Source organism: Schistocerca serialis, chromosome 4 (genome assembly GCF_023864345.2).
Source record: "Schistocerca serialis cubense isolate TAMUIC-IGC-003099 chromosome 4, iqSchSeri2.2, whole genome shotgun sequence".
Classification (NCBI taxonomy): Eukaryota; Metazoa; Arthropoda; class Insecta; order Orthoptera; family Acrididae; genus Schistocerca; species Schistocerca serialis.
Genome location: NC_064641.1, coordinates 776754996 through 776782651, shown reverse-complemented (window position 1 = coordinate 776782651; position 27656 = coordinate 776754996). Strand labels below are relative to the sequence as shown.

The 27656-nt window shown below is 42.0% G+C and overlaps 1 protein-coding gene across 2 annotated transcripts in view; it reads left to right on the top strand.

Moving 5' to 3' along the window:
- LOC126473339 (superoxide dismutase [Cu-Zn]-like) overlaps window positions 1–27656 on the top strand; it is a 55837-nt gene that overhangs the window by 13658 nt on the left and 14523 nt on the right. The window contains exon 1 of one of the 2 annotated variants that reach the window (XM_050100333.1): window positions 60–306. The exons of the other annotated variant lie outside the window; for it this stretch is intronic. Within the exon in view, the coding sequence (XP_049956290.1) occupies window positions 258–306 (49 nt within the window). The 5' untranslated portion in view covers window positions 60–257. Of the gene's footprint in view, window positions 1–59; window positions 307–27656 lie in introns of those variants that run through there. 2 annotated transcript variants of the gene reach the window in all.

Here is a 27656-nt window from a genome sequence, read left to right as displayed (position 1 = left end):
GAGGGAAAGACGAAAGGATGTGGGTTTTAAGGGAGAGGGTAAGGAGTCTGCTTGTGTCTGTGTATGTGTGGATGGATATGAGTGTGTGTGCGAGTGTATACCTGTCCTTTTTTCCCCCTAAGGTAAGTCTTTCCACTCCCGGGATTGGAATGACTCCTTACCCTCTCCCTTAAAACCCACATTCTTTCGTCTTTCCCTCTCCTTCCCTCTTTCCTGATGAGGCAACAGTTTGTTGCGAAAGCTTGAATTTTGTGTGTATGTTTGTGTTTGTTTGTGTGTCTATCGACGTGCCAGCGCTTTCGTTTGGTAAGTCACATCATCTTTGTTTTTAGGTATATTTTTCCCATGTGGAATGTTTCCCTCTATTAATATATATATATATAAAACCATTTCAAATTCTCTCATCTTTATTTTGAAACATTGATTGTTTAAGGATTTCCAGTATTAATGTCATAGCTGACAGTTATCAGTCTTCCCTCTTTATTATTTCTCAAGACAGTTAACATTCTGTGACCTTATTTTCAAAACATAATTTTCAGTTTTTCTAAATGTTAACAAATCTCCATAGTTTATTTTTCCAAATTAAAGATGAAAGAAAGCTCAGAAGTGTATACGCATTGATCATGTCTAATATTATTGTGAACAAGTTTTTACTAAAAATAATTTCAGATCTCTGTCGCTTGTAGTTTTTTATTACACTTTCTTTATTTCCCTTTCCTTTGCAACATTTTTGCAAATCCTCTCATTTAGAGAGGTCTATAACATTTTGACAAATCATCAGAAAATCAGTTCGCCCCCGGTAGCTGAGTAGTCAGCGTGACAGAATGTCAATCCTAAGGGCCCGGGTTGGATTCCCGGCTGGTTAGGAGATTTTCTCCGCTCAGGGACTGGATGTCGGAGATATTCTCCACTCAGGGACTGGGTGTTGTATTATCCTAATCATCATCATCATTTCATCCCCCATCGAAGCGCAAGTCGCCGAACTGGCGTCAAATCGAAAGACTTGCACCTGGCAAACTGTCTACCCGACGGGAGGCCCTAGTCACATGACATTTACATTTTTATCAGAAAATCAAAGTATTTCAGTTTTTCTGAGATGTCTTGCGGAACATATATCTTTTTTCAGAAAACTTTGAAATAAAGATGTGACACACTCACTCTTGACCTGTATGATTTGAGATGTAATCACCTGCTTGTGAAAGAACCTGATCCTAATCTACCGTAATAATAATTTGATTGTTATCAAGCCACTGCAGCAGTAGACAACATAATACCAAAGGGCAATAAATTGCAAATCTAAAAGAAACCACAGACTCGTTATTAACATTTCATTATTATATTACAGTTGATGAATTCCTTTATACCTAGAGTGGGTGAGCTCAGCTAACAAGTCAAGCATTGTTTGTTTGAATGCTTATTCTGTTAAATCTTGTACAGATTGTGGAATCTTGTTAAATAATTTATGCCTCCATGAGTTCACGGCTTTTAAGTGATTTTGACAGTCTGTGGTATGGAATATAAATTCATGTATTGATTCTCGTGTTGTATCCATGTACATTTTCTCTGCATCTCGCTTCTTAGTATAACAAACAATGGAAACTCCAGGTTGGAATATCAGCAATGTAGGAAAAGGGGTTGGGATATCAACAATGTAGAAAAAGGTAAATTGCTACTTGCCGTAAAGAGGACATGTTAAGTTGCGGACAATCACAACCAAAAGGCACTTACACATAAGCTTTCGGACACAGCATTCATCGGAAAAAGAGACACACAAACAATCGAACCCCATGCACACATGACCGCCAGTTCAGAAAGAGATGGTGGTGGAGGGGAGGGTCTAGACTGAAATCAAACATGTTACGTTCAGCCACATGTTGTGCCATGGGGTGGTCTACTTTGCTCTTGGGCACAGTTTGGCTGTGGCTGTTCATTCTAATAGAATGGAAAAGGATATGCAGTGATTGTAGTAGAACTGGCAAAAGACATGGCTTTCACAGGTAGCCTTGCCTCTGATGGGGTAGGATAAACCTGTGACAGGACTGTAATAGGAAGTGCTGAGTGGCTGGATTGGCCAAATCTTGCACCTGGGTCTTCCACAGAGATATGATCCTTGTGGTGAGAGGTTGGGATTGGGAGTTCCGTAGGAATGGATTAGGATGTTGTGGCAGTTGCGTTGGTGATGGAACATCACTTAGGAGGGGTGAGAAGGATTGCAGGTGGGATGTTCCTCATTTCAGGCCATGATGATAAGTAATCAAAGCCCTGGTGAAGGACATGGTTCAGTTGTTCCTGTCCAGGGTGATATTGGGTGACGAATGGGGGACTCCATTATGGCCGGTTTTGAGGTAGTGTGAGGCAAAATGACGTGGAAGATGTATTTGCGGACTGTTTCTGGGGCTCTGAGCACTATGGGACTTAACTGCTGAGATCATCAGTCCCCTAGAACTTTGAACTACATAAACCTAACTAACCTACAGACATCACACACACCCATGCCCGAGGCAGGATTCGAACCTGTGACCGTAGCAGTTGCGCAGTTCCAGATTGTAGCGCCTAGAACCGCTCGGCCACACTGGCTTGCTCTGTTTCTGGGGGTAGTGGCTGTCAGTGAAGGGCTTGATGAGACCCTCAGCATACTGGGCAAGGGAGCTCTTGTCACTGCAAATACATCATCCCCAGCTGGTCAGGCTGTATGAGAGGGATTTTTTGATGTGAAATGGATGATATCTGTCAAAATGCAGACTGTTGGTAGTTGGTGCGGATGAAGCAATCAGAGAGGTGGGGATCAACGTCTAGGAAAGTGCCGTGCTGGGTTGGGAAAGTGGCACGCTGGGCTGAGGAGGACCAGGTGAAGTGGATTGGAGAGAAGGCGTAGAGGTTGTAAAGGAATGAAGATAGGATGTCTTTGCCCTGAGTTCAGATAATGAAGATACCATCAGTGAACCTGAACCAGACTAGGGGTTTGGCATTTTAGGAGGCTAGAAATGTCTTCTCTAGATGGCCCATAAACAGGTGGGGATAGGAGTGTGCCCATGCCTGTGCCGCAGATTTGTTTGTGTACCTTCCTTTCAAAGGTTCTGGGAAGGTTCTAAACCTCTAAGCAGGGATTGGAAGTCACCACGTGAAATTATTTCATCCTGACATACATTAGCATTTCATTTGCCTCACCTGTCGTGCCACACAAACTTGTGATCCTCAAAATAACTCATGCCCCTCCCACTTACCATCCCTTATCACAACGCACACATACTCCCATATCTCATCCATTCCTTTTCTCCCACATTTCTGTAAGTTTTTAATGTATTGTGCATATTTTGCCTATTTTCACACGGTTTTATACTTTTTTGGATATTTTTATGTGATTGTGCGTATTTTACATATCTGTGCATATTTTTACATATCTGTGCATATTTTTACATATCTGTGCCTGTTTTTGCACGTCATTACATATTTATTACGCATATTTTCTTTTATCCAGCTTCTCTCACAACCATCAACACCTATTTTGCCCATTTCCGTGCCATTCCCATTTCCTTTACACTATCCCTGCCAGAATGGATGCCTATTCCATCATTCTACATGAGTTTATTAAAGTACACCTTTCCCTGAGTAAAACCCAGTCCCACATCCTATTTCTTAAATGCTGCTTGAACCATGGAACCCCCCTACCCCCACCCAATGGCCTAACTGTAAAAATTCCTTTCCCTGGATCCCACCTGTCCTTTCACAACGACCTTACCTTTTCAGATTCTGGTACTGCTAAAACACATCTCCATGGCACAGGGAGCCCGTAACTACCTCTGCTCTCTCCACAAGATACTTTTACTGTGCAATTCCTGACTCATATATCACGTCTCTGAAATTGAATCACTTGCTCTCCAGCAACTGGAGGAGCATTCCAGATACCATTTCCGTAGGCTATCCAGACTGCTGACATCCTACTGCCACCTTGGAGCATCATGATCTATCCCCTATCCTACCAGTTTTCCTCCTTGTCCATTCCTCATAGCATCTAAACCATGCCTAGCCGACCTTTACAACTTGCCACATCCCCCAAAACTCCCTTCCAACACTCCACCAAACCCAGAGCCAAAATGTTTCCATAACACTGTTGTTAACCTTTTCACCAAAATCCTCAGCTCCACTGAAGTTTCAGTCCTATACAAGGGCCTCACCTTTAGCCTTACACCAATATTTAATCATGCTGGACTTGTCAAAGACCTACTCTCTTTCTCTTGAAGTCTGCAATGGAAACACTTCTTTGCCACCATCCCCTCCAATGAAAACCAACATAATTCCAAAATTGCATCTTGCCTCTCCAGTTCATACCACCGTCCAATCATGATCCACCCCAACTCCCACCTAACCACCTATCGGTCAACTTCCAGGAATTCCTTACCTCCAACTTCATCTTGGCATCCTTCCCTTGTCCCTTCTTCAGAACACCAACCTTTCAGCAGAAGAAGGAGTTGCCATACACGGCCTCAAAACAAGCCGTGAACTAGTCATCCTACCTGCAAACAAAGGTTCCAACACTGTTGTTATGAATTACAGTGACTACTTGGCAGAAGGCCTCTGCAATTATCTGACTCCTCTGCCAGAGTGTTCCCATCCAAGAAGTCAAACACAATCTCCAATCACTGCTTAAGGCCTTAGGCCCTTCCCAGAGCCATTGAAGGGAAGACAGGCAAATCCACAGCACCCGCATGGGCATCCACATGGCACCCTCTGAAGCACACATGTTTATGGTCCATTTAGAAGAGACCTTCCTATCCTCCCAAAATGCCAAACCCCTAGTCTGTTTCATGTTCATTCATGATATGTTCATGATCTGAACTCAGGGCCAAGACACCCTATCTTCATTCCTTCACAACCTCAACACCTTCTCTCACAACCATTTCACCTGATCCTCTTCAACCCAGCATGCCACTTTCCTAGACGTTGATCTCCTCCTTTGTAATTGCTTCATACACACCTCTGTCCACATTAAATTCACCAACCACCAACAGCACCTCCATTTTGACAGCTGTCATTCCTTTCACACCAAAAAATCCCTCCCATGCAGCTTGACCAGCTGGGGATGGCATATTTGCAGTGACAAGAATTCTGTTGCCCAGTATGCTGATGGTCTCACCAAGCTCTTCACCAATAGGCAATATCCCCAGTCCTACTCTGCAAACGGATCTCCTGTGCCATTTTCCCTCACACCCCTAATCTTCCCACCAGCCCAAAACCAGCCGCAAAGGAGTTCCCCTTTCGTCACCTAATAACTCACTGGACAGGAACAGCTGAACCACACATCCTTCACCAGGGCTTTAATTACTTATCATCATGTCCTCCTAAAATGATGTTCCATCACCCACCCAACCTCCACAAAAATCCTAGTCCATCCGTATGGCACTCCAAATCCCAGCCCGTTTGCCACAAGGATCATATTCCGGAGGAAGACCCAGGTGCAAGACCTGGCCTATCCACCCACCCAGCACTTCCTATTCCAGTCCTGTCACAGGTTATCTTAGCCCCCATGATGGGTGGAGGCTACCTGTGACAGCAGCCATGACATTTACCAGCTCTGCTGCAATTACTGCATATCTTTTTACATTGCTATGAATACCAACCAGCTGTCCAACAGGATGAATAGCTATGGCCAAATGGTGGCCAAGAGCAAAGTAGACCACCCTGTGGCACAATGTGCAGCTAAACAGAACATGCTTGATTTCAGTGGCTGCTTCACTGCCCAAACCATTGGGATGCTCCACTCCAGTACCAACTTTTCTGAACTGCGCAGATGGAAGTTATCCTTACAACACATCCTCCGCTCCCATAATTATACCTTGCTCAACCTACAGTAACATACTGTCCCCAAACTCTTGACCCAGCTGTTTCCTCTCCATGTGTCCTGTAACCTCCTTTCCATTCTTGTCTCCTGCCCTCTTTGTTTATCGCCCTCTGCCAACGCACCTGCCCATCTTTCCCCCCTGCTCTCCTTTTTCACTCCATTAGCCTCATCTCCGTGCACCAGAACCTCCTGACACTACATCTGTTTTTGCATTCTAGTCCACACACGCTACCCTAGACAGTGGTCTTCTCCCCTCCCCTGTACCCACACATAGACTGCTATCCTTTCCCCACCCCCTTCAGATTGCTGCTTTCATTCTACGTTTGTTGCATCATGGTCCGAGTTGCCGGAGTTGGTGGGTGGTCACGTATGCGTGAGTTGTGCTTGCTTGTGTAAATGAATGGTGTGTGTTTCTCTTACTTTTTCTGGTGAAGACTGTGGCCGAAAGTGTGTGTATATGTGGCTTTTAAGTGTTTCTGTCTGCAACTTAATGTGTCATCTTTACGCTAAGTGGAAATCTATCTTTTTCTACATTGTCTTCTTAATGTAAATTGTATGTAAGTTTATTACAGTCAAGAATTTGAGTTCACAAGAAAAAGGTTTACAGTGTGCCTTGTATGAATAACCAGTAATTACAGTAATAGTTTTCTTCTGCAGTATTAAGATGGTCTGGCACACATGTAGAATTTCCCCACAATACAGTACCACATGTTGTTATGCATTGTAAAAATGAAAAATAGAATGTTCTAACATATATTTCAGGTACACAGTCCATAATTCACCTTAACAAATAAATTACTCTTGACATCTCACCATTTACATATGATACATGCTGACCCCAATGTAATTTATCACCTACACATACCCTCACAAAGTTAAAAGAACTTGATCATCTGACAGAAGATTGTCTTTTACGCTAAAAACCCTGTGCTGCTTTTTATTTATTTATTTTTAACAAGAACATATTTACTTTAAACCAAAAATATACTTGAGCAGTTGTCTTTGCAATACACGTTTTAAGGCTACTGAAATCATTACTTCTGTGAAGAGGAGGTGTATTCTCTATAAATAGTAACCCTTGGCCAAGGGTTGTGTCAAAGATATGATTGATATGCACATGTTAAAGTATCATGTGTTTGTTTATTGACCATGACTGACTCGGTACAGTTTTCAAGGATGAAAGTCCATGCTTAGGCACAACTGAAGTGTCCTTTTGTAATGATACCACTATGATGAAATCACTATCATCTGTAGGGTTGGCTGTCGGATTGCAGTGGGTGTGAACCTGGAGAAGGTGAAAGATGCCAAAGTCGCATGAGCACAGGCAGCTGTTGTTGTCTGAAGTGTAGGCTCAGTGGCAACTGTCATTTGGTCTGGAGCCTAGAGCTGAACTTGCTGTTGAGGGTCTGAGTTGTGACCTATCAGTGGAGGAACAGAGGTGTGGTGCCATATGGACACATGACCGTGCAGATGTGGGTGCCTGCGACTAAAGTGCTGTATACTGTGACCTGCACACTACATATCAGTGTAGCTTGCACCCCTGGATGCTGTGGCAGCTGCAAGAGGCTTAGTGGTAAGCAGCTCAGTGACTCTTCTGTTGACAAACAACTTACAGAGGCCATGCCTGGCCTGCGAAGCGTATCCACAAATGCAATGTCTGAATGTTCAGGGGCCCAGCCCTGTGTATACTACACTCCTTCCCTCTTGAGGGAGGTTATGTGTGGAACTATCGCAGAGAAGTGCAGCAGTCGGGGAGAAGACACCGGGCAACCACCGGAATGGATTGGAACAAGGCAAGAAGACAGTCATTCTACATACAGTTTGTTCCTGACGAAAGAAGCTTGCCATGGCCATGTAGGGGAACAGCAACTGGCTGCCATAGGCAGCAGGGGGGAAGGTGTGGGTGGAGGCAGGGTTGGCAGCAAAGGGTTCAGGATAGTGCAATCCAGGTCTGGAAGAACACAATGGGATCAGCAGGGGTGGCTGGCAGGACACAGGAACAGCCATGGAGAAGCTGTTATATCTAATGCCATAGAATTCCATTTTTTCTAGAAGTTGTGGTGCTCATCTGCTTTATTTCTTCGTTGATAGCCCTCGGTGTCAACATTCTGCATTGTTATACTGGCTGGAAAATGGGGGGTGGAAGTTCAACACTGACTGTAAATGATGTAGCCTACAGTTGCATTTCACAGTTCTTTACTTTCACTGTTCACAACCCCCACCCCCAGTATTACACAATTATATGGCCAGATCACTATTGGTAAATGTTAGTAAGTCTCATTAATAGGTTGCAGGCAACATCAGCATACTGCTGCAATAGCTAGCTGTTGAACAGCTATGAGCAATAAAAACCTAACCACACAGTTCACAGTTCTTGCAGAATAATACAGTATGTGTGACACTATTTTTCAAATAAATTAAATGGACATTATTATTTAATTTTTCTAACACATGGCCTATTTATGTTACACTTATTCCACTGTTAAGTCGATGCGTTGTTGTTAATCAACCAATATATGTTTTTGGGGACCAAAAATCAGTCCTTTATATATCCTCGCAATAATAGGCACTGAAACTACACATTGTTCGATGTTTTTAAGTTACAGAAATTACAGTTAAAACATAACTCATTCAATTAATTGAATACTTCGAAAAATTCCTTCTTTTTAACAGTTTTTTCTATCACAAAGGTTAGGCTGAACTATTTGTTTAAATAATGAAATTAACAGATATAGTTATACAAACAATAATTTTGGCAAGCTTCGTAATTATTTTGGAATTAATTAAGGGTTGGCTTTGCTAATATGTTTCTGAATAGAACCAAATAAATACTTTAAGAATCCTAGTAGTTCTTCTTCCAAATGTTTATAATTAGTACAGAATTTATATTTGTTTACAAGTTAACAATAGAATCAGAGTCAAGAAACAATTACTGATTTCACCCTATAATAATCTGTAGCAAAAGATATTAACTAGGAATGGCCAAAGTAAATTAGGAAATTAATTACATACACAAAACTATACAAAAAATCCTAGACTGAGGACCAACCTTTCTCTTTTCTGGAAATGCAGATTATAGTCATGCATGTTAATGGTAATTAGGCAAAAAATGAAAACTAAATTAATTTAAAGAGGCAGATGGCAAAACAAGAGAAAGCAAAGAGATCCCAGCTTGCTTCATCAAAAACTGTCGCATGCCCTGCATAGTCAAAGGCTTTACTTAGATAAGAAAATGTGACTTGTGCGAAGGCTTTGTCCTCAAACACTCATAGCAGGCATTTGACCTCAGACTATAGTATCAACAGTCAACAAGGCTTTCTTAAAACCGTATTGTGAGCCACTAAGTATTCCTAGATTTTCAAAGTAAACAAATAACTGCTAGTAATACGTAATGCAGATTTGGAATTTATCCACAGTCAGTAAAGTGCCTGTAACAACAGGTATAATTCACCACTAACTGCATAAAGGCATAGGGTTGATAGGGTTCTCGGCATAATCATGAGGAAACTGATGTTGGATGAATGATATTACACTGTTAGTGAGGTGAAAGAACTCATATTGGATTCTTCACAGAAGAAAGACAAATGTAGTTTTGTTCTCATGGAAACAGACGACTTTACGGCTAATAATACTCGGTGACCAAAATTCTGCAAAATATCTGGCCTTAGTAATGACTAAGGTTTCCAGAGAAGCAAAGGTTTGTTTTGCCTTTTCAAAGCATCGTGAATTTAGTTTCAGTAAAGATGCACCACAGGTAACTCAATTTTGAGTGGGCAGGGGGGCGGGGGCTACTGGTAACACATTGTTGGGTTAAAACTACATAATCTAAAGCACTGCAAAATGACATATTTTTAGAAAAAAATATAAAACAAAAGTGCATTAGAGTTTTTGTATAAAGCAGTTTTTCTCTCTCCTCTAAATTTTGTAAAAATGGACTTGTTCCCTTTCTGTAGTTAGCAGTTTGTATATATATTTCTTTTTTTTTCCTTCACTGTTTGCTTTTCTATGTTGTATTTCGTTTCACACACGCTTTGGACTATTTGGAATTGAAGATGGAATGTAGCAATCAACAGACCTATAATTTGGTAGCCATAAGGGATCTAATCATCACTGAGTGGCTTCCGTTCTATATGGCATACCTGAAAAAACTTGTGGCCTCTCCTCCTGACCAAATTGAGATCATTATCAAGGCGAGAGGCAGTGTTTCACTACATGAGAGTGATATCTTCTGGGTGGGGGCAAATTTTTCATCTAGTGTGTTTTGTTATGCTAAAGAATATGGATACATTCTTGTCTCACTGAGTTAATTTATATGGGGATTTAGTTTATTAATCAGGCTTAGTGTAACATTTCATGTTTCCTGTTCTTTTTTTCCGTGTGGCACAAAGTCAAGGTAGCGAATTGTCTTGTCCAAGCTCAACTATTGCCAGCACAAGCATATGGAAGTACAGTTATGGTATAGTTACTGCCATTATCATTCTGTGTTGTTAACAAAAATGAAATAATGCGTTTCAAAAACTTTTTCTGTTGTGTCATTACTACAAGATGAACCAGCAGTGAATAAAGTGCTGGTAAATACTCATGGACATCTGGAGATATGATATCTGTAGTGTTTCCTGCAGATCTTTTAGGACTGTGTGGCAAGGGACTGGGTGACACTGGGGATGGGGCTAAAGCTTTTCTGTTGGGTTAAGATCTTGTGAATTTGGATGTTAGTGAAGTGCTTTTATGCTTTTATCATGCTCTTCCAGCCATTTGCAGATGCTTCTAGGTGAGTCCATCGACATCACGAAACTTAAAGTTTTCATCATTTCCTGGGAAGAATCAGCATGCACGGATGAATGTGGTCTCTGAAGAGAAGACTGTTTGTTACCATCCAGTAGTAGTCTGCTTTTTATACTGTTTATCAAATCCAAGTCCTTTCCATTTTTCTATTGTATGGTTTTTAAGCACAATATTGAATAAAATACAATCTTTGTAATGAAAGTTTTATTTTGGTATTATTCTCTCGTTTATGTTTTATTGCTGCAGTATTATTTGCAGTAGCAGACTAAAGTAAAACACTTTGCTAGAGTGTAATTTCTTACCTGTCAAAATTACAGAAATTTAACTGAAAACTAAGACAGTGAAAAATTCCTGGAATTCTAAAAAAATCCTGGGTTTTTCCCAAATGAAAAAATTCCCATATTTTACCCAGATTTCCTGGCTGTCCCAGGGTGTGTACGCCCTGCACTGCTTCTTTATTCAAACAGTTCCTTATTTGGCCTCACAAGAGCTGAGTGGACCCCATTCCAGACCTCCATTCCTCCATAAAAATCTGAGGAGGTACCAGGAATTGAACCTTAGTTCTTCCGCGTTGAAGACAGGGGCACCAACCATTTGGCTATGGATGCAGTCTTCCTTAAAATTTATAATATTAAATTGTTTGCTCACTGTTTGTGCTTATTACTGTTAAATTTAATAGTTTTAATATTAACTTTTTTGCATGGAACTTTTATTACCGGTCATATATAGTTCTAAAAAAACAGTTGAACATAATGGAGATGCTTTTCATGTCAGTAAGTGCTACCAATCTTGCTTGATACTTACTTAAATACAAAGATACTTATAGCCATAACACTTGCCCCTATTTAATTATTAGTTGGAGAGAAAAACCAGGCCTCTCAACATCAAAGATCCATTTTATGATGTATACTGTTGGTCTTCATTTTGCCAGAGGCTTTGCTTGCGTATCTGGTAGCTGAGCAGATGAAATATGCTGAATGCCTGACTGTCCTCCTATCACTTTTTCTTGAATATTGTTTTACAATAATATATTCTGTGCAATGATGGAATCATCCGCTTTCCTGTTCCTCTAAAGACAACACACACAAATTATTTCCTTAGCAACTTCTGCTGCAGCAAACAACTCTGCTTTAGTTGTAGACATGGCAATTTTTGCATGTCCGAGGGGGAGCCAAAGAAAACTTTAAATAGTCTTTAAAAATTTTTTATTGAACAGAAGTGGAACTCAAGAGTATAATTTTTTTGACATAAGTCTCCCCACCGTCAAAAAGCTTTCTCCAGTGCATAGGAAGTGTACGGATTCCTCTGAAAAAAGTTATCTTGGTCATGTTCACAGCTCCTCGTGCACTGCCTGCTGCATCTCTTCAACGGAACAAAATTTCTTTTCGCTCATTGCTTCTTTGAGTGGTTCAAATATGTAGTAATCATTCAGTGTGACATCTGGTGAGGCTGGCAAATATGGCAGATCAGACATCAACACGCCACTCTTTCAGTCCTGGAGTGAGCAGCTGTGGCACCCATCTTGCAGACCAGACACTTTGTGAAACTTAAGCACTTCATGATGTTCAGATTTGCAACTGTTTCAGTCACAGTCACCCTGTGATTTGCCATCACAGTGTCTTCAACTGCTGCAGTAGACTCTTGTGTCACTATATGGTGTGCCTCACCCGTGTGTTGAGAATCTGTCACAGAGGTCACACCATTTCTGAATTTTCTACTCTGCTCATACACTTCCTGCAATGATAAGACATGCATCACTGTACTGGACATTGATTCAGTGATGGATTTCAGTAGGTTTCATACCTTCACTGCACAGAAAACACATGGCAGAATACTGTGCTTCCTTAGTGCTTGTCACAAGCATGGCAGCCATTTCGAACTGGTATTGTGGCTGTGTTTCGCTCGTCTACAGGATGCTGCTGCCTTTAGGGCATTCCTAACAATATTGGAGACAGCACTTCCAACTTACAGGACAATGGCGTGAAATCTCAATTTTTAATTAAACTTTCAAAGTCTTCATTTGGCTCCCCCTCATATAATAATGACACCAGATGTTGACTGACCAGCTTTGTTGCACCCTCTAAATTCTCCATCACTATTTAATCTGGGAGATGTCACACTACAATTATGGTTGATAGACTATACGTCAGACAGAATAAAATCTACTCAGTTTAATCAGAATGAAATCTACTTGGTTTACAGGCAGCATCACTTTGAGTAAAACACATGAACGTTTGACAGTTGTCTCCGCCATCGTCATCAGGAGTAACAACAGCTGACTGCCAGGGCTGGCACAGTGTTCCACTTATATAGGTACGATTGCAGCTTCTGGAACCAAGAAGAGAGGACTGAAGTAATGCATGGGCAGAAAGTTGAGTTGGGCAGATCATAGCAGCTGAAGTAATGCATGGGCAGAAAGTTGAGTTGGGCAGATCATAGCAGCTCCAGTTTGCCGTAGGACTGATGAAGGTATCCAGTGGTGAGAGGGCCCTGCAGAACATAAGAAATTCATTCCCACTTCCATACAACTGCCAACCATCTGTCTTTACTTGTGATCAATGTCTAAAGCCTGCTCTCATGCCCTACTAAGTTTGAACCCCTGGTTTGTTGCAGTTTATTGTAATCTCAGTCGCCTCCTTTATAAAGGAATCCCCATAAGATGACACATGAGCCAAGACTCTCATTTTTTCAAATTGTATTTTATGCTTGTTTTCTAGGCAGTGCTCTGATATGACCTGCTTCTCAAGCTACCTTTGTATAATATGTCACTTGTGCTCAGTGTAATGCTCAAAAACAGTGTGAAAAATTTGACTTGCTGCATTCGCAGAGGACTTCATACACACTGGGTGCTGCACGTTCGATGTCATCTTTAGCGGGGTGCAACATGTGTTGTACCTTGGGGCTGGGCCAAAATATTAGTCTCAGTTCATGTTTCTGCAGCACACATCCTAACTTGCTGCTCTTTGTCCCACAGTGTGGCAGGAATGCAGCCAGCTTGGCCTGTTCTGCTGAATCACAGGGTGTCCTTTATTGGTGGTGCCTGAAAGCGTTTGTAGTGTCTCCCTTGTTGTAGCTGTTCTCTCTCAACAAATGTCTTAAATGCTGCAATTCATACTGTAGGTGACTATTGTCAGAAATAACTTTTGCTTTGTGTATTATCGTGTTGAGCACCACTTTCTTGTGAACACGGTTGTAAAAACTACTGCTGTTCATGTACCAGGCATTATGATTTGGTATCCTGTGCAATGAATGACCAAGCTGGCCTCCCTCCTCCTGTTCAGCTGAAACAACCAAGAATCATAGCTTACCTGTTTTCCTCATCTTGATAGTAAATTAAATGTTGGGATGGACACCGTTCATGTACGCAGCATCTCCATCTCGATAATAAATTTAATGTTGGGATGGACACTGTTCCTGTGAGCTGTGAACTGCTGCAGTGCATTTTCATTGTGAGGCCATATTGGGGAAGTGTCATCAGTATAACTATACCACAGGAAAGAAGGCAGTCGTAATGTCTCAGAGTTCAGAGCCTGCTCCTCAAAGTGCTCCATGAAGAAGTTCACAATGGTTGGAGACAGTTACGATTCTATTGTTGTGCTGTCCACCACCTTACAATATTTGTCATGGTACAAAAAGTAAATTTTACTTAGGGCTTGACAGAACAACTTGATGATCCTAGTTGGAAACCGTTGGCCCAAAAGATCCGGTATGTCTGGTACTGGCACACTCGTAAAAGATGACACTGTGTTGAGACTGACCTTCATGTTGTCTCATTTTCTTGAGGGCATCAACAAGTATATACAACAACATGGTGTTCAGTGTCCTAGTTTGAGTGCTAATAACCCTGCCAGATATTTAGCCAGTCTGTAGGTGGGTGAACTGATCGCACTAACAACAGGCCTTCCTTGTGTAACTTAGTCAATCCATAAATCCTGGAAGGTCTGGTGACACATGACATTAATTTCTTCAGCACTTCATCTGGCATACCAGTCAGAAAGACTAGGAAGTTATTAAGAATAACTTCCAGGTCTTTCTGACAATGGTCTGTGTCAGCTTGTGACTAAGCTTCTGGTACATATTGCCCTATAATAAATTTAGCACCCCCATGTGGTAGTCTTAAGTTGTCAGAACTGCAGTGAGATTTCCTGTATTGGTGGCAAGACAGCCAAGTTCTCATTATCAAGTAATAAGCATAAGCCATGTCATTTCACTTGGCTAATATTAGATTTCGGTGGCTTAACTTTTGCCAGGATGTGGCTGGTAGTTATCCTGACATCCTCAGCTGCGTGAGGCAAAAGTGGCCTGATGTACTGCTCTACAATCCAACATCCAATACCAGCAGGTGTTGTGGAGCTGTAGAAAAATTAAAATATTTACTCAGCACTGTAACAGGGCCAATATCCAGTTCTTGGTGAAGGGATTAACAACTGTCCTATTGTATCTATCCCAACATTAAATTTATTATTGAGATGGAGGGGATGGCAATCTACCATTCTCATTTGATTTAGTTGAGTGGAAGGCAGGAGTCTGCCTTGGTAATCATACAGGAAATCCATGCATCCTGACTGTTAGTTGAACGGAAAATGTTTTCACCATCGAGTGCACAAGACAGTGACCCTGAAACACTTTAGTACACAGAGGAAAGGTTATTTCTGATGACGACCAGCAACAATCTGCACAGTGACATTTGAGATGTGTGTTCAGAGAGAATGGTTACAGGAAGGGAGACTTTGCAAACACTTTCAGGCACCAACAATAAAGGATATCTTGTGAATTGGTGGAAGAGGCCAAGATGGCTGCATTCCTGTCATACTGTGAGGGAATGAGAAGCAACTTACAACATGTGCTGCAGAAACATGGACTGAGACCAGTGTTCTGGCCCACCTCCAGGATACAAATTATGTTACTCCCTATTAAAGATGACATAGCTCTTCGGGTGTTTATGGTGTCTTGTGTGAAGGGATCTATACAGGTCAAACTATTCACACTGTTGCTAAGAGTTGTACTGAGCACAAGTGATGTATAAAACAAAAGGAGCGTGAGAAGTAGGCCATAGCTGAGCACTGCCTGGAAAACAAGACATAAAATGCAATATAAAAAGATGAGAGTATTACGGATTTCATTACAAAGGAGGTGGCCAAGATCAGAAACATCACAACAATTTTAACAGACCATGGGTACGCACTTAGTAAGGCATGAGAGCAGGCTTTGAATACAGGGTGTTTATAAATGAATATCGGGGTTTTAACACTTTACAATATTTATTGAATTAAATTTACAGTTATAAATGATATGTCAAATGAAAGAGCAACTCAAACAGTTTTACCAAGAACCTTATAAATGTTCAATGTGAGCACCATTTGTCACATGGCACACATCAAGTCTATAGCCGAGTTCTTCCCAAATGTTGATAAGTGTGTCTTTAGTGATTGTAGCAACAGCTGCTTCAATCCGGTTTCTTAATTCAGGGAGGTCTGCTGGTAGCGTAGGCACATACACACGATCCTTGATGAATCCCCAGAGGAAAAGATCGCATGGCGTTAGGCTGGGTGAATGTGGAGGCCATGCAAAGCAAGCCCTGTCATCGGGCCCCTTGTGGCCTATCCAGCACTTGGGTACAGTAACTGGCACTTCTTACCTTGATACTCTAGAGCAATGGCTCTTCCCTCAGTTGGAAGAAGATAAGTCAGATAACTTCATTTTCCAGCAAGATGGTGCGCCACCTCACTGGCGTAGCAAAGTACGCGATTGGTTGAACTTCACTGTACCCTTTAATTTGAAATATCATTTATAACTGTAAGTTTAATATAATAAATATTATAAAGCATTAAAGCCGTGATATTCATTTATAAACAACCTATATTTAGCAAAAGCAAAGATGAATGCTTGACACAAGTAGGGAGATGAACTGGCAGCTTCAAATGTGGCGTCAATCCCTCATGCCACTTGATGTCATCCCCTCCTGTGCTGCTACGAGCTGCGCAACTTACCTTTTCCACACATCAGCCATCTGTAGGTTCCAGACACTGCAATTGTGCATATATAAGTGGAACACAGTGCCACCCCCAGCAGTCAGTGGTTTTTGCTCCTGATGACAAAGGCAGATAAAGCTGTCAAAAGGTTGAGTGATTTTATCCAAATATTTTAAGATTTTATTCAGGCATGCCACCACCAAAAAACTATGATGATGACATATACATAGGTCACAAGTGCCTGCTGCATACTGGAATTCTCTTTTTAGTCTCAAATTTTCTGTTGATGCTGAGTCAAGAGTTCGAGACAGGAAGTGCACATTTTCAGTCAAATCTGCTCGCATTTCTTATTGTTCCTATACATTGGATTTTGAAACGTTTGCACTACTGAAAATTGGAACACACCAGAATCTTCCTTTCATAAGCTCATTGACTTACCTTGATTGCACCGTCATCAAAGCAGTTAGTCTCAAATCCAAGGAAATGCAATACTGGTTTCATGGTGATTCAGTTTTCAATTCTTGAAGGAACTTCCTGGCATCCTGCTGATTGCATTCAATAACTAATCCCTTGTCTACATAAAGAATAACTTAACAGTTTGTTGTCACCTTCTTCTCTGATATGTAAGGTTGAATCTGCATTTGCCTTGAAACCTGCTGATGAGAGAGACATTCCTTACAATCTAATCCTTAATTAGTATATTCATCCAGTGCCAAAACTGTAGCCTTTTTGGCTGTTGCATATATTGTACTTCTTTTAGTTCTCAATACGAGAAAGCTGCAGAAACATCAAACTACATCAGCTACATCTTCTAAACTGCAGCTTCATTTAACATTGAATTAATTGTGTTCACTTTAGCTACTGGGTTATAAGTTTCACTGCTGTTTACACCGTGCATTGATTAAACCGTTTGATGACAGGTTTTACTTTATATTTCTCATCACTTCCATCTGGATTAGTCTTTACATGAAAAACCCATTTACTCCATGTGGCTCTTGCACATTTTGTTAGAAGAGTTACATCTCACGTTTCTTCTTTTGTAGTGACTACATTTCCCATAGCTTGCATCCAGTGAACATTTTGTGTACTATTGACAGCTTCTTGATACACCTCTGGATCTCGTTTTGTTGCATTATCTCTTCAGAGGGCATTACAATCTCATTGAGCCATGAAGGTTTGATTAATGTTGCAAAATTTCACAGCTGCCCATGAGGCGGCATAAATCTGTTACCAGCACTACCTTATTCAGTCTTCACTCTCTTCTTCCTCTGAGTTTGTGTCATCTTTACCTTCTTGAACTGTATACTTTCCCTGGTTATTTTGCTCAACTTTGTGCAATGGTAATATGACTTATTCTGCTCAGTTTTCAGGCTATTAATGGAAAATTACGTCTCTGCGTGGAAGGACTGTTTTCTTCTTTCACCCAAATGCTGGCACACTCATCGCCATGCTATCATGTCCCATGAGGTATTTCTCAGCAGATTTCTTATCCATTTTTTGTCTTCTTTGAAATAGGATTTGGGCATAGCATGTAGAACCTATTATATGAAAATGATTTTATTCTTGGCTTCTTACCTAGTGACAATTCAAATGTCTGTTCCCTCCACATATGATTTTGCAGTTTGATTTAGAATGTAAACTGACACTCCTGCCAATGCCGTGCAGATGATTGTGGCAAAATTAGTTTCTTTATTTGAGTAGCTGAGCAGTCTTGCTATTTCAACTCTAGTTTGCATCTCACACTCATTGAATTTATTACTGTGGCGATGCACAACAGTGCATGTACACTTGCCACTGGTCTGCTTCAGCAGACTTGCCACCGGTTTGCTTCACCAGACAATGTGAATTGGCTGTGAATAAAACACACTCAACTAGTGAAATCCCTCTCTGCCACACACTGCCTTGGGACAGCACTGGAGTTTTTCCAGAGAGAAGCGTGCAGTGGAAAGGGCTATCTTACCAGCACTTTCTGTGCTGATGCCAAATGATTGACATGCTTGCCTGAGCAAGGTAGTATTTTTTAGTGAGAGTCTTTTGTGCTGTGTGGCCATGAAGACAGGACTATCCACAAGGTGCAACCCTAGACATGTACGGTTGCGGAGAAGCTGACACTGCCGAGTCTGTATCACATGCTTCAGCCAAACATAATAGCGGGCATCTGCAAAAACCGTGCTGAGCGATAGCGGCAGAGCATTAGAATTTTATAGCGGCAGAGCATTAGAATTTTGTTCATGTGGATTGATTTGACATTGATGTTTTTCACATTGCTCTCCGGCAGTTTCACAGATTGCTCAGTAATGTCTGTATCTCATCAGATAGTGTGCTACATGTCAATTGATTGTTGTAGACTACAACATGTGTGCACGCAAGTTTTCTTTTCTTGCATTTGCTAGGTATCGCATCTGGGGTAACGTGGAGTACGATTTTGGGACCAAAACAATGTGGAAAGAAACCAATATCGAAGAGGATCCCCAATGGTGCGGGCAGGGATTGTGTGGAATAGCTGTGTATAATCAGGGTGTCTACGACCCGGGAGATCGGGAGAAACCCGGGAATTTTTTCATCCGGGAGAAAACCGGGAAAAACCGAGGAATTTTTTAGAATTCCGAGAATCTATTATTGTTTTAGTTTTCAGTTAAATATTTGTGATTTTGACTGGTAAGAATCAATACTCCAACAAAGGATATTACTGTATCCCGCTTCTGCAGAATAATACTGCAGCAACAAAATATGAACGAGAGGAAAAATGAACGAAAATAAAACTTAAGTCGCAAAGGAAATGCGCCATATACAACAGCAAAACATAGTGCTCATACAAGCGTCTGCCAGCAGCAAAGTGTGTCAAATGCTTTAGGAAGACTATGCATTGCTTCGTAACAACAAATTGCCTCTAATGAGCGTGACGTCAGAGCTGTTTACATTAGATTCGTTTGAGCAGTTGCGGGCGGGCTCTTGTGCATGCGCAGTTGAGTCGTGTATAAGTAGTACCTTCTCCCGCTTCTGGCTACAGATGTGTGGCTGGGCGCCACTACCTAATATTGTCCCGGTTCGGAAGTATAGATCCTGGGCTATGCACAGAGCAGTCTGAGCTGTAGTGGGGAGGTGGGTAGTCTCCACGTGACCCGTGTTTACATTTAGTGAGTTTGCTGTTTCCTCTTCATTTATTGCTCTCACTTTAAATGAAAACAAAACGGATTAGTGGCCGGGAATTATCAAATGAATTAAAATACGTTCACATGTGTACGGAAGGCTAAAATTTTCTCCACCTTTCTGACAGTCAAGCATTAATCGCCTTGCAGAATAATGAAGTTATTTTTGTCGGTTTGCTAAAGAGATTTGACTTTTATTAATCTCGAGCGATGAGGCAGTCAATTTATTTGAAATGAAGTGTTTAATTTCACACTGTTGGTTAGTTTCAACTGGTCGCTGCATTTCAAGTGCACGTTTTCCATTTTCTATCTCACATGGCATTATGCCATAATAAAGAACCAAACATGAGACAATACAGTACTGGTACCCAAGAAAATTTACATCCGAATCTGGATATACGAATGTGCACTTTAAGCCGAATTATGCATTTCAGTATGGTTGACGAAATTCCGATACTCTTGAAGTATTCTCTGATGTCTTGTTTCTTATGTGACATAGTGCAAAATCTTTTAATGTTTTACACGTACAAGCATACGAGCTTCCTGCGTCATCATAGCTGCGCAAGACCAGGGGCGCCTGTTATCTGGCGCTCTCTGGCAACTGCTGAAACGAATCAGTTTCTAACACGTCACGGGAAAATATTGCGAATGGTGGTTTGAAAAGCGTTACTTTTTGAAAGTAAATTTCCTTTTACACAAGATGAACTATGTGCGAGAATGTACGATGAATTTCTTAAATCACAGAGCATTTGACTCTCAATTAAAAATCAACTCTTTGATGACGACCATCTAGAAGAATTTCGAGCCCAGAAAATCAGAAATTTATGTCGTTATTAAAAATTTTACTGGCACATTTGTGTGATATATCTCAAAGTGTAACACACGCAGAAAACATCAACATTATATGTGGAAGCTTAGCTTCTCTTGCAGCTTATTAATCTTCGAGACCACGATTATATGTGAAAGCTTTGTTTTTCTTGTAGCAACACTATGTATATTAATTTAAACCATCAACTTTTCCTATTTGTATTTTCGCACAACTTATGAGTGGTCTTGCTATTGGCTGACTACATCATGTGTTGTATGCTGTCTCCGGCTGGCGAGATCACGTGACATGAGCTATGACTGGCTTACAAAAGCACGTCGCAATCTCGATTTCAATGCTTTGGAAAGTAACATGCGAAGTTATACCTTCATAACAGGAAACTATGCAGCGTACATGTTGCTGCACATCAAAGATCTTTCCAAAGCGTGTTTTTTCTTCCCTTAGTTTCGTTTTCTAAAGTGCCGGGAAATTCTACGTCGCCATATAAAACCATAAACATTCAAAGTACTGATAAATTTTACAGGGCCGAGGAAAAGTATGCTATCACTTAACATGGGAAAAGTGTATTTTCGCCTGGGAGAAAGTGTATTTTCAACCGGGAAATATCCGGGAATTTTTTTTCCTTGTCCATGTATACAGCCTGATAATTTTTGACAGTTATGATTCTTTTGCTGAAGCTTCAGTTTTGTGAGGCTACTGTGTGCTGTAGAAATTATTTCCACTGTGTCCATTTTTATTGCTATGTAATTTTACTGTGTTAATGCCCCATATACATTTTTTTATTATGTCCTGTTCCAATAAAGGAACCAAAAAAATCAAGAGTACTTTCTGTGTTCTGTTCACCTTTTCTTCTGCCAATGTCCATACATAGGGCTATGTGTGTAGGGTCTGTTAGGAAAGAATGTCCTGCAATAGCATACACTTTGCATGACTGCCTTGGGATACAAATCAAGCTGTTTGTTGTCTTTCTTTTTTTCTTCTCCCTTTTTTCTGTACTTTTATTTGTACAGCATCTTCTCGTAGTGGCTGGGAGTTCTCTGATCTCTTGTCAATGACATCCAGTGCAGCTTCATGGTAATCCAGCATGTCTCTACTTTCCTGTTCCAGAGTGGCCAGTCAATTTCTTCAGTCAGTGCTTTATGTACCGTACTTCTTGACGTATCCAATTGTGCTGAACTTTATCACAATGTACAAGATATGATTACAAGTTTCTATCTGAATAAAAATCTTTTAACATGTAATGTCAGTGGTTCTGAATATCTGTACATGGGCAGGGAGAGGTAAGAAGGTTGTTGCATCTGACTTATGACGACACTGTACAGTACGGAATACCTAGGGAGGAAGGTATCTGGTGGAGGCCATTCTACAAAGAGGAACAACTGAACAAATGGGCACTGGAAGGGGAGGTGGTTCATGTTAAGTTATGTTGATGGCCAGCCATGGGTTGAGAGCCAGAGGCTCTGCCTCCCAAGAAAGACTTCTTTTCTAGTTGAGGTCTGGACCATGAGAGAGAGAAGCATCTGTGTTCTGCACTGCCGAATCCTCCAGTTTCCACACAAATAACTTGTATCTCTCGCACACTATTGGCTAAAACTGATGGTGTGAATTTTCTAGCATTTCCAGCAGAGGGCTCAAGGTGTCTGTCATCAGCAGCTTTAACTGGACAGAAATGCTTGGTTTCTGAAAGGCAGGTAACTTGTGTCACGTAGACACAGCCGAAGTTGTTCTGGGAGAAAACTTGTAAAGATTTGACTGGGGCCTTTAAAATAGGTTTTTAAAACAAATTCACTAAATACTCCTTAACTGGCTGCCCCCCTGTACACATCAAAACTCAACTGACTGCAATCTGAACTCAGTTGACAACAGTTTCTGTAAAATATTGTCCAAAGCGTGTTAACTTACTAGTCTGCAGATGAACTTTTTTTGCACTAAAGTTTTATTTTCCATCATACATTCTTCTAAAAAAATTAAAAACACAATGATGGAGATGCATTGCTTAGCAGTAAATGCTATCAAACTTTCTTGATTCTTAATTAAATACAAAGACATCTATAAATGTAAAATTGTCACTGAATGGTCTGTGAACTCATCTGCATCCATGTTTTACCTCTAAAAGCACACCATGTGAGTTGGAGCACAGTGTTAGCTGCACAGGAGTTTGAGTGCTGATGCTGCAACCACCACTGTTCAAGGCTCAAACTTGCACACTGTCACTGCGAACATCACGACATCCATGTCCATGACCGCACACTCATGCAAGCTGCACCATACCCCCAGACCCACCACAGACATGGCACAGCTAATAGCCCAGAAGATAGAGAGATGGGTAAGCTCACTGCTGCCTGCACCCTCGCACTGCTCACCTCCACCCAGTGGTGCTTATGACCACCCCGTGCATGATTGTGCCATTACCCCCGCCCCCTCCATTCATGATAGGTGTGGCATGCATGATGCCATTAAATATTGCTGGTGCCACGAGTGTTTCAACAGACACTGCAAACTGCCATGCACCATGTGGGTGGACCCCAAATGCCGACAGAAAATGGCAGTATGTGCGCTCAGCTGCTCCATTATTTCACAGCACCGCTTTGTATGTAATCGTGGTAACATCCACTTCTTGCCACCCTACCTCCTCGACTTGGGTTCTGACCTTTCTACTTATCTCCTCTGGTTATTACCCTCTACTGGCAGCTGTTCACCTTGCCCCATACTTCTCACTACAGCAAACAGCTCATCCATCAAAATCTACTGCTACCACACCTGATCCATTGACCTAAGCCTTGGTAGAGATTTCCCATGGACCTTTTTACTGTGGCTGTCGTTACGGACCCCCATGCTTGGCACCTATTTTATTTCTCATTAAGGTCCTTGATCTGCCGAACTGTTGTATTGTCGACGCCACCTCCCATTGTTCCACCACACGTTGATCCCATCCAACCACCTCTTACACCATCAAATAGCTCTCCTACTCTGGCCCTTTCACCGACCTCCTCACCAGTGACCCTTCCTCACCTGTCCATCCAGTGCACTCTGGGAGGTTCACCAGGTCTCATGGTACTACATTGCCACGATGCCTGGGTCACCAGTTTTCTGCCGCCCCCACCCCATACCGCCCAACAAACTGAGAGCCACGCAGGCCAATTTTGAGGCAGAAGTTGCTCAGAATGGTGCCTGATCATTACCCCATTCTGCTTATGCACAGTTACAGTGATGACTTGTGTGGCACAACCAGTTTCAGTAAAGTGGACTGCACAAAACATTCACACAGATACCAGTTGCCTCTGAGGATGTAGGGAAGAGACCCATCATTACACCTTTTAGCCTCTTAGAGAATACCATTATGCCATTTGGCCTCCAGAATGCTGCACAGGCATGGAAACATTTCCTTGACAACATCCCACACGGCATCTTGGGGTGTTTCAACTAGTTGGACGATATCCTGATTAATTCACACGATCTCCCAGAGCACTGCTGCCGCTTCTAGGAGGCATTCTCTCACCTCCAGGTGATAGTGTTATTATTAACCTGGAGATGCACACTGAGAAAGTCCAGGCTGTATATGAGTTCCCACATCCCACCACATACAGGCAATTGGCATGTTTTCAGGATGGCAAATTTTTTCAGGAGCCACCTAAAGGGTGCCGTGAACGTGCTGCTGATGGGTGCACTCCAGGGTGCTCGCACAAAAGGCAACAGGCTTGCTCCCTGGATGGCACAAATGTCAACCAGTTTTGGTTGAATGAAGTATGACCTCTTGCAAGCTGCCCTCCTAGCGCACCCCTACCCAACTGTTCCACTCGCAGTTGTCACAGATGCCAGCCAGTCAGCCATTAGGCACAGTCCTGCAACAACACACTGCAGAGACTTGGCAGCCCCTGGCATTTTTCCTAGTGAAGCTTATGGATCCACAGCTGCCCTGGGCCATGCATGATTGTAAGCTCATTGCTGTGTATGAGGTGGTTAGGTATTTCTGTACCTCGGTGGAGGAGTGGCATTTCACAGTTTTTACCGACCCCCGCACCTTAACAACAAGTTTCTGCTGCAAAGACGGTACACAGATCTCACCCCGCAGTAGTATACCATGCAGTTTATCACAGACATCCGACATGCAGGCGGGATGGACAACATAGTCGCTGATTGCCTTAGTTGATCATGTGCCCTTACTGCTCCTCACAACTATGCAGCCCTCGCCCTCACCCAGGTTGCCGACTGCGAGCTCCTTCTGACGTGAACAACATAAATACAGGACTCAGCCTGCAACTATGCATGGTGCCAGGTGCACACTAACCTATATGGTGTGACATCTGTGTCAGCACACTACGTACGTGATGCCCTGGGTAGATAGACACTTAGCAGCTGCTGCTCCGCCGACAGTACTCAGGCCTGCACCTCGTCATCTCATGTGGCATGAAAATGCCCTCCTTACAGCTGTACAACTCTGCCACCTAGGCTCAATCGATCACCTGAAGGCGGCATACATGCTTGACTTCCCGAGCATGTGCATTCCGCTGGTCGAGATTGAGGGGGCACCAAGCAACGCTGATCTGAGTGGCGGCTCGTGCAACCTCTGGGTGGATGCTGTGCCTTGTCGTTAGTCCTGATGACCAAAACAACAGAGCCGCCAGTGACTTCTGCCACCCTGTCCCCACTGCTGGAACCTTCTACTGACTGCTGCGCATGTCTCATTAGGTGAAAATGACATCACATCACGAAGCACCAGGATCTCTGCAGGTCAACACAAGGCCCACCTCACTATGCCTGCCGCCACTGTATATGCCAGTCCTGCTGACTCCACACTGCAGCCCACTGTGGAGCCCACAATGTGTGCCATTGCCTTTGCTGCCACAACAGCCGCTGCCACCCCGTGCCCATTGCCAGCACCATGCCGCCACCAGGTAAGGGGGCTGCAGCTGGTGCCACTGCCATCACCGATGCCTCCCACACCATCTCTTTCTTGCAGGGGGGAAGGGGGGGCTGTGTGGTGACACAGACGTCAGATTGGTCATGAGCCAAGCAGATCAAACTAGTGGCATCTCTTTCCACCATGCACTGATTTAAGGCAGGCCCGGGGTTTCTCCAGAGAGAAGCGTACAATGGAAATAGCTCTCTGTCCCACACTGACAGCAAACGATTAGCATGCTCACCTGAGCGAACCCGCACTGACACCAAATGATTGACATGCTCGCCTGAGCAAAATTGTGTTTCATGCCTTATCATGGCCTTGAAGATAGGACCTGCCATGAGATGCAGTAACGGTAATCCTGTACATTTGCTGTTTCAGAGAACAAGACGCTGTGAGTCTGTATCACACGCTTCAGCTAAAGAATGGTTTCTGGCATCTGCAAAAATCTTGCTGAGTGCAAGTGGCAGAGCGTTAAACTTTTGTTCATATGGACAGATTTGCGATTTATGTTTTTCATACCATCCCGGGTAGTTTCACGGGATCGGTAGGCTACTTCCACAACATGGAATTCTCAGTAACATTTGTATTACAGTGGATAGAGTGCCATGTTTTACCTAATTTCCATAGTCTATTATGTGCATGTATTTGCTACGTGTGGAATAGTTGTGTACAATTTTCGACATTAAATGATTTGTTATTTGCCACTGGCTGAAGGCTTTAGTTCTATGAGGCTACTATGTGCTGTAGTAATTATTTCCAATGTGTCCATTTTTATCGCTATTTAATTTTACTGTGTTAATGTCCCATGTTAATTTTTATGTAATTGTGTCCTGTTCCAAAAAAGGAACCAAAAATTCCAGAGTACTTTCCGTGTCCTACATTATGGTTTAGGGAAAAGTTTCTTCCGTACTTGTGTGTTACAGACAATGCGAGTTATCACTCAGTTGTGCAAACATCTTGGCCAGTGAAGGTGTTGAAGGTGATTGTGGTAGTTATTTTGTGAATTTTTATTCGGTTTGTTGTGATTTGTCATGGCTGATGGTGGTGGTAAGCAACAAATTCTCCACAAATAAGCGAGAGACGTAATTTACAGGATAAACACTTCCTTCAAGCACGTAACAAAAAACAGTGGACCTATTACAGATGTTTCCAGATCTCTAGAATCTGCAGAAGTGAATGCCATCAGCTTGGGAACTATTCAGTGGATTGCCAGTGAAGGTAATCTATCTGTCCAGTGGAATCTCAGTTTTCAGATCGTCAGGGGAACATCACAATCGTGAGAAGACTGTCGTTTATTTGGATGATTTTGACAAAGATGTTCTAAGGCAAGTTGTGCTAAATATATTCTAGACAGTTGAATTTCCTACTGTCAAAAACATTATGTTGAAAATGCATAAAACCGTACAGAAAAAATTGGATTCAAAATGATGGGAATTTTTAATGGAACATTGTGATACCGCTGCTTCAAGAGCACAAGCTTTAAGAAGTATTCTTGAAATAAGAAAAATGTGGGAATCAGAACATTTTTTTACTTGGATAAAACATGGGTAAACTATAATCACGAAAGGGAAGAATGTTGGAAACTGTGTGATGGTTCAGGTGGTTTTGAAGTGCAAGTTAGTAAAGGGAGATAAAAAAATCATGCTTCACATTGGTTCTGCTTCTGGATTCATTCCAGAAATCAAATTTGTGTTTCGAGCAGAAGAGAGCAATTTAGGAGTTATTATTCTGAAATGGACTCAGAGACATCTACATTATGGTTTAGGGAACAATTTCTTCCGTACTTGCCTGTTATGGAAAGTGCGAGTTATCACTCAATTGATGTTGACAAAGCTCCCACAACAAGCACAAAGTAGTTAATATGACAGAGACCGCAGCGATGTAGATGACGACAACGTTGCAGCGCCTGAAAGCAATCAAAGGTTCAAGCTGTCTTTTCTTTTTCCTTTTTCTATAGCTTCTCTTCGCAGTTGCAGTTTTTGCCAGCAATATTGAGACATATTCTGTCTTTTGCAACTGTAATAAAAGTCTTATTTATACCGGGTGCTTTTTGCTTTATTTGGAAGCATCTTCAGTGGATAGTATTTTGGCTTCTACTTTACCTAGCCACTTGGTTACCTGTCATAGTTTTGTGTATCGCTGCTGTTGTGAGATCATATTCAATGCCTGTCTTGACTGATCT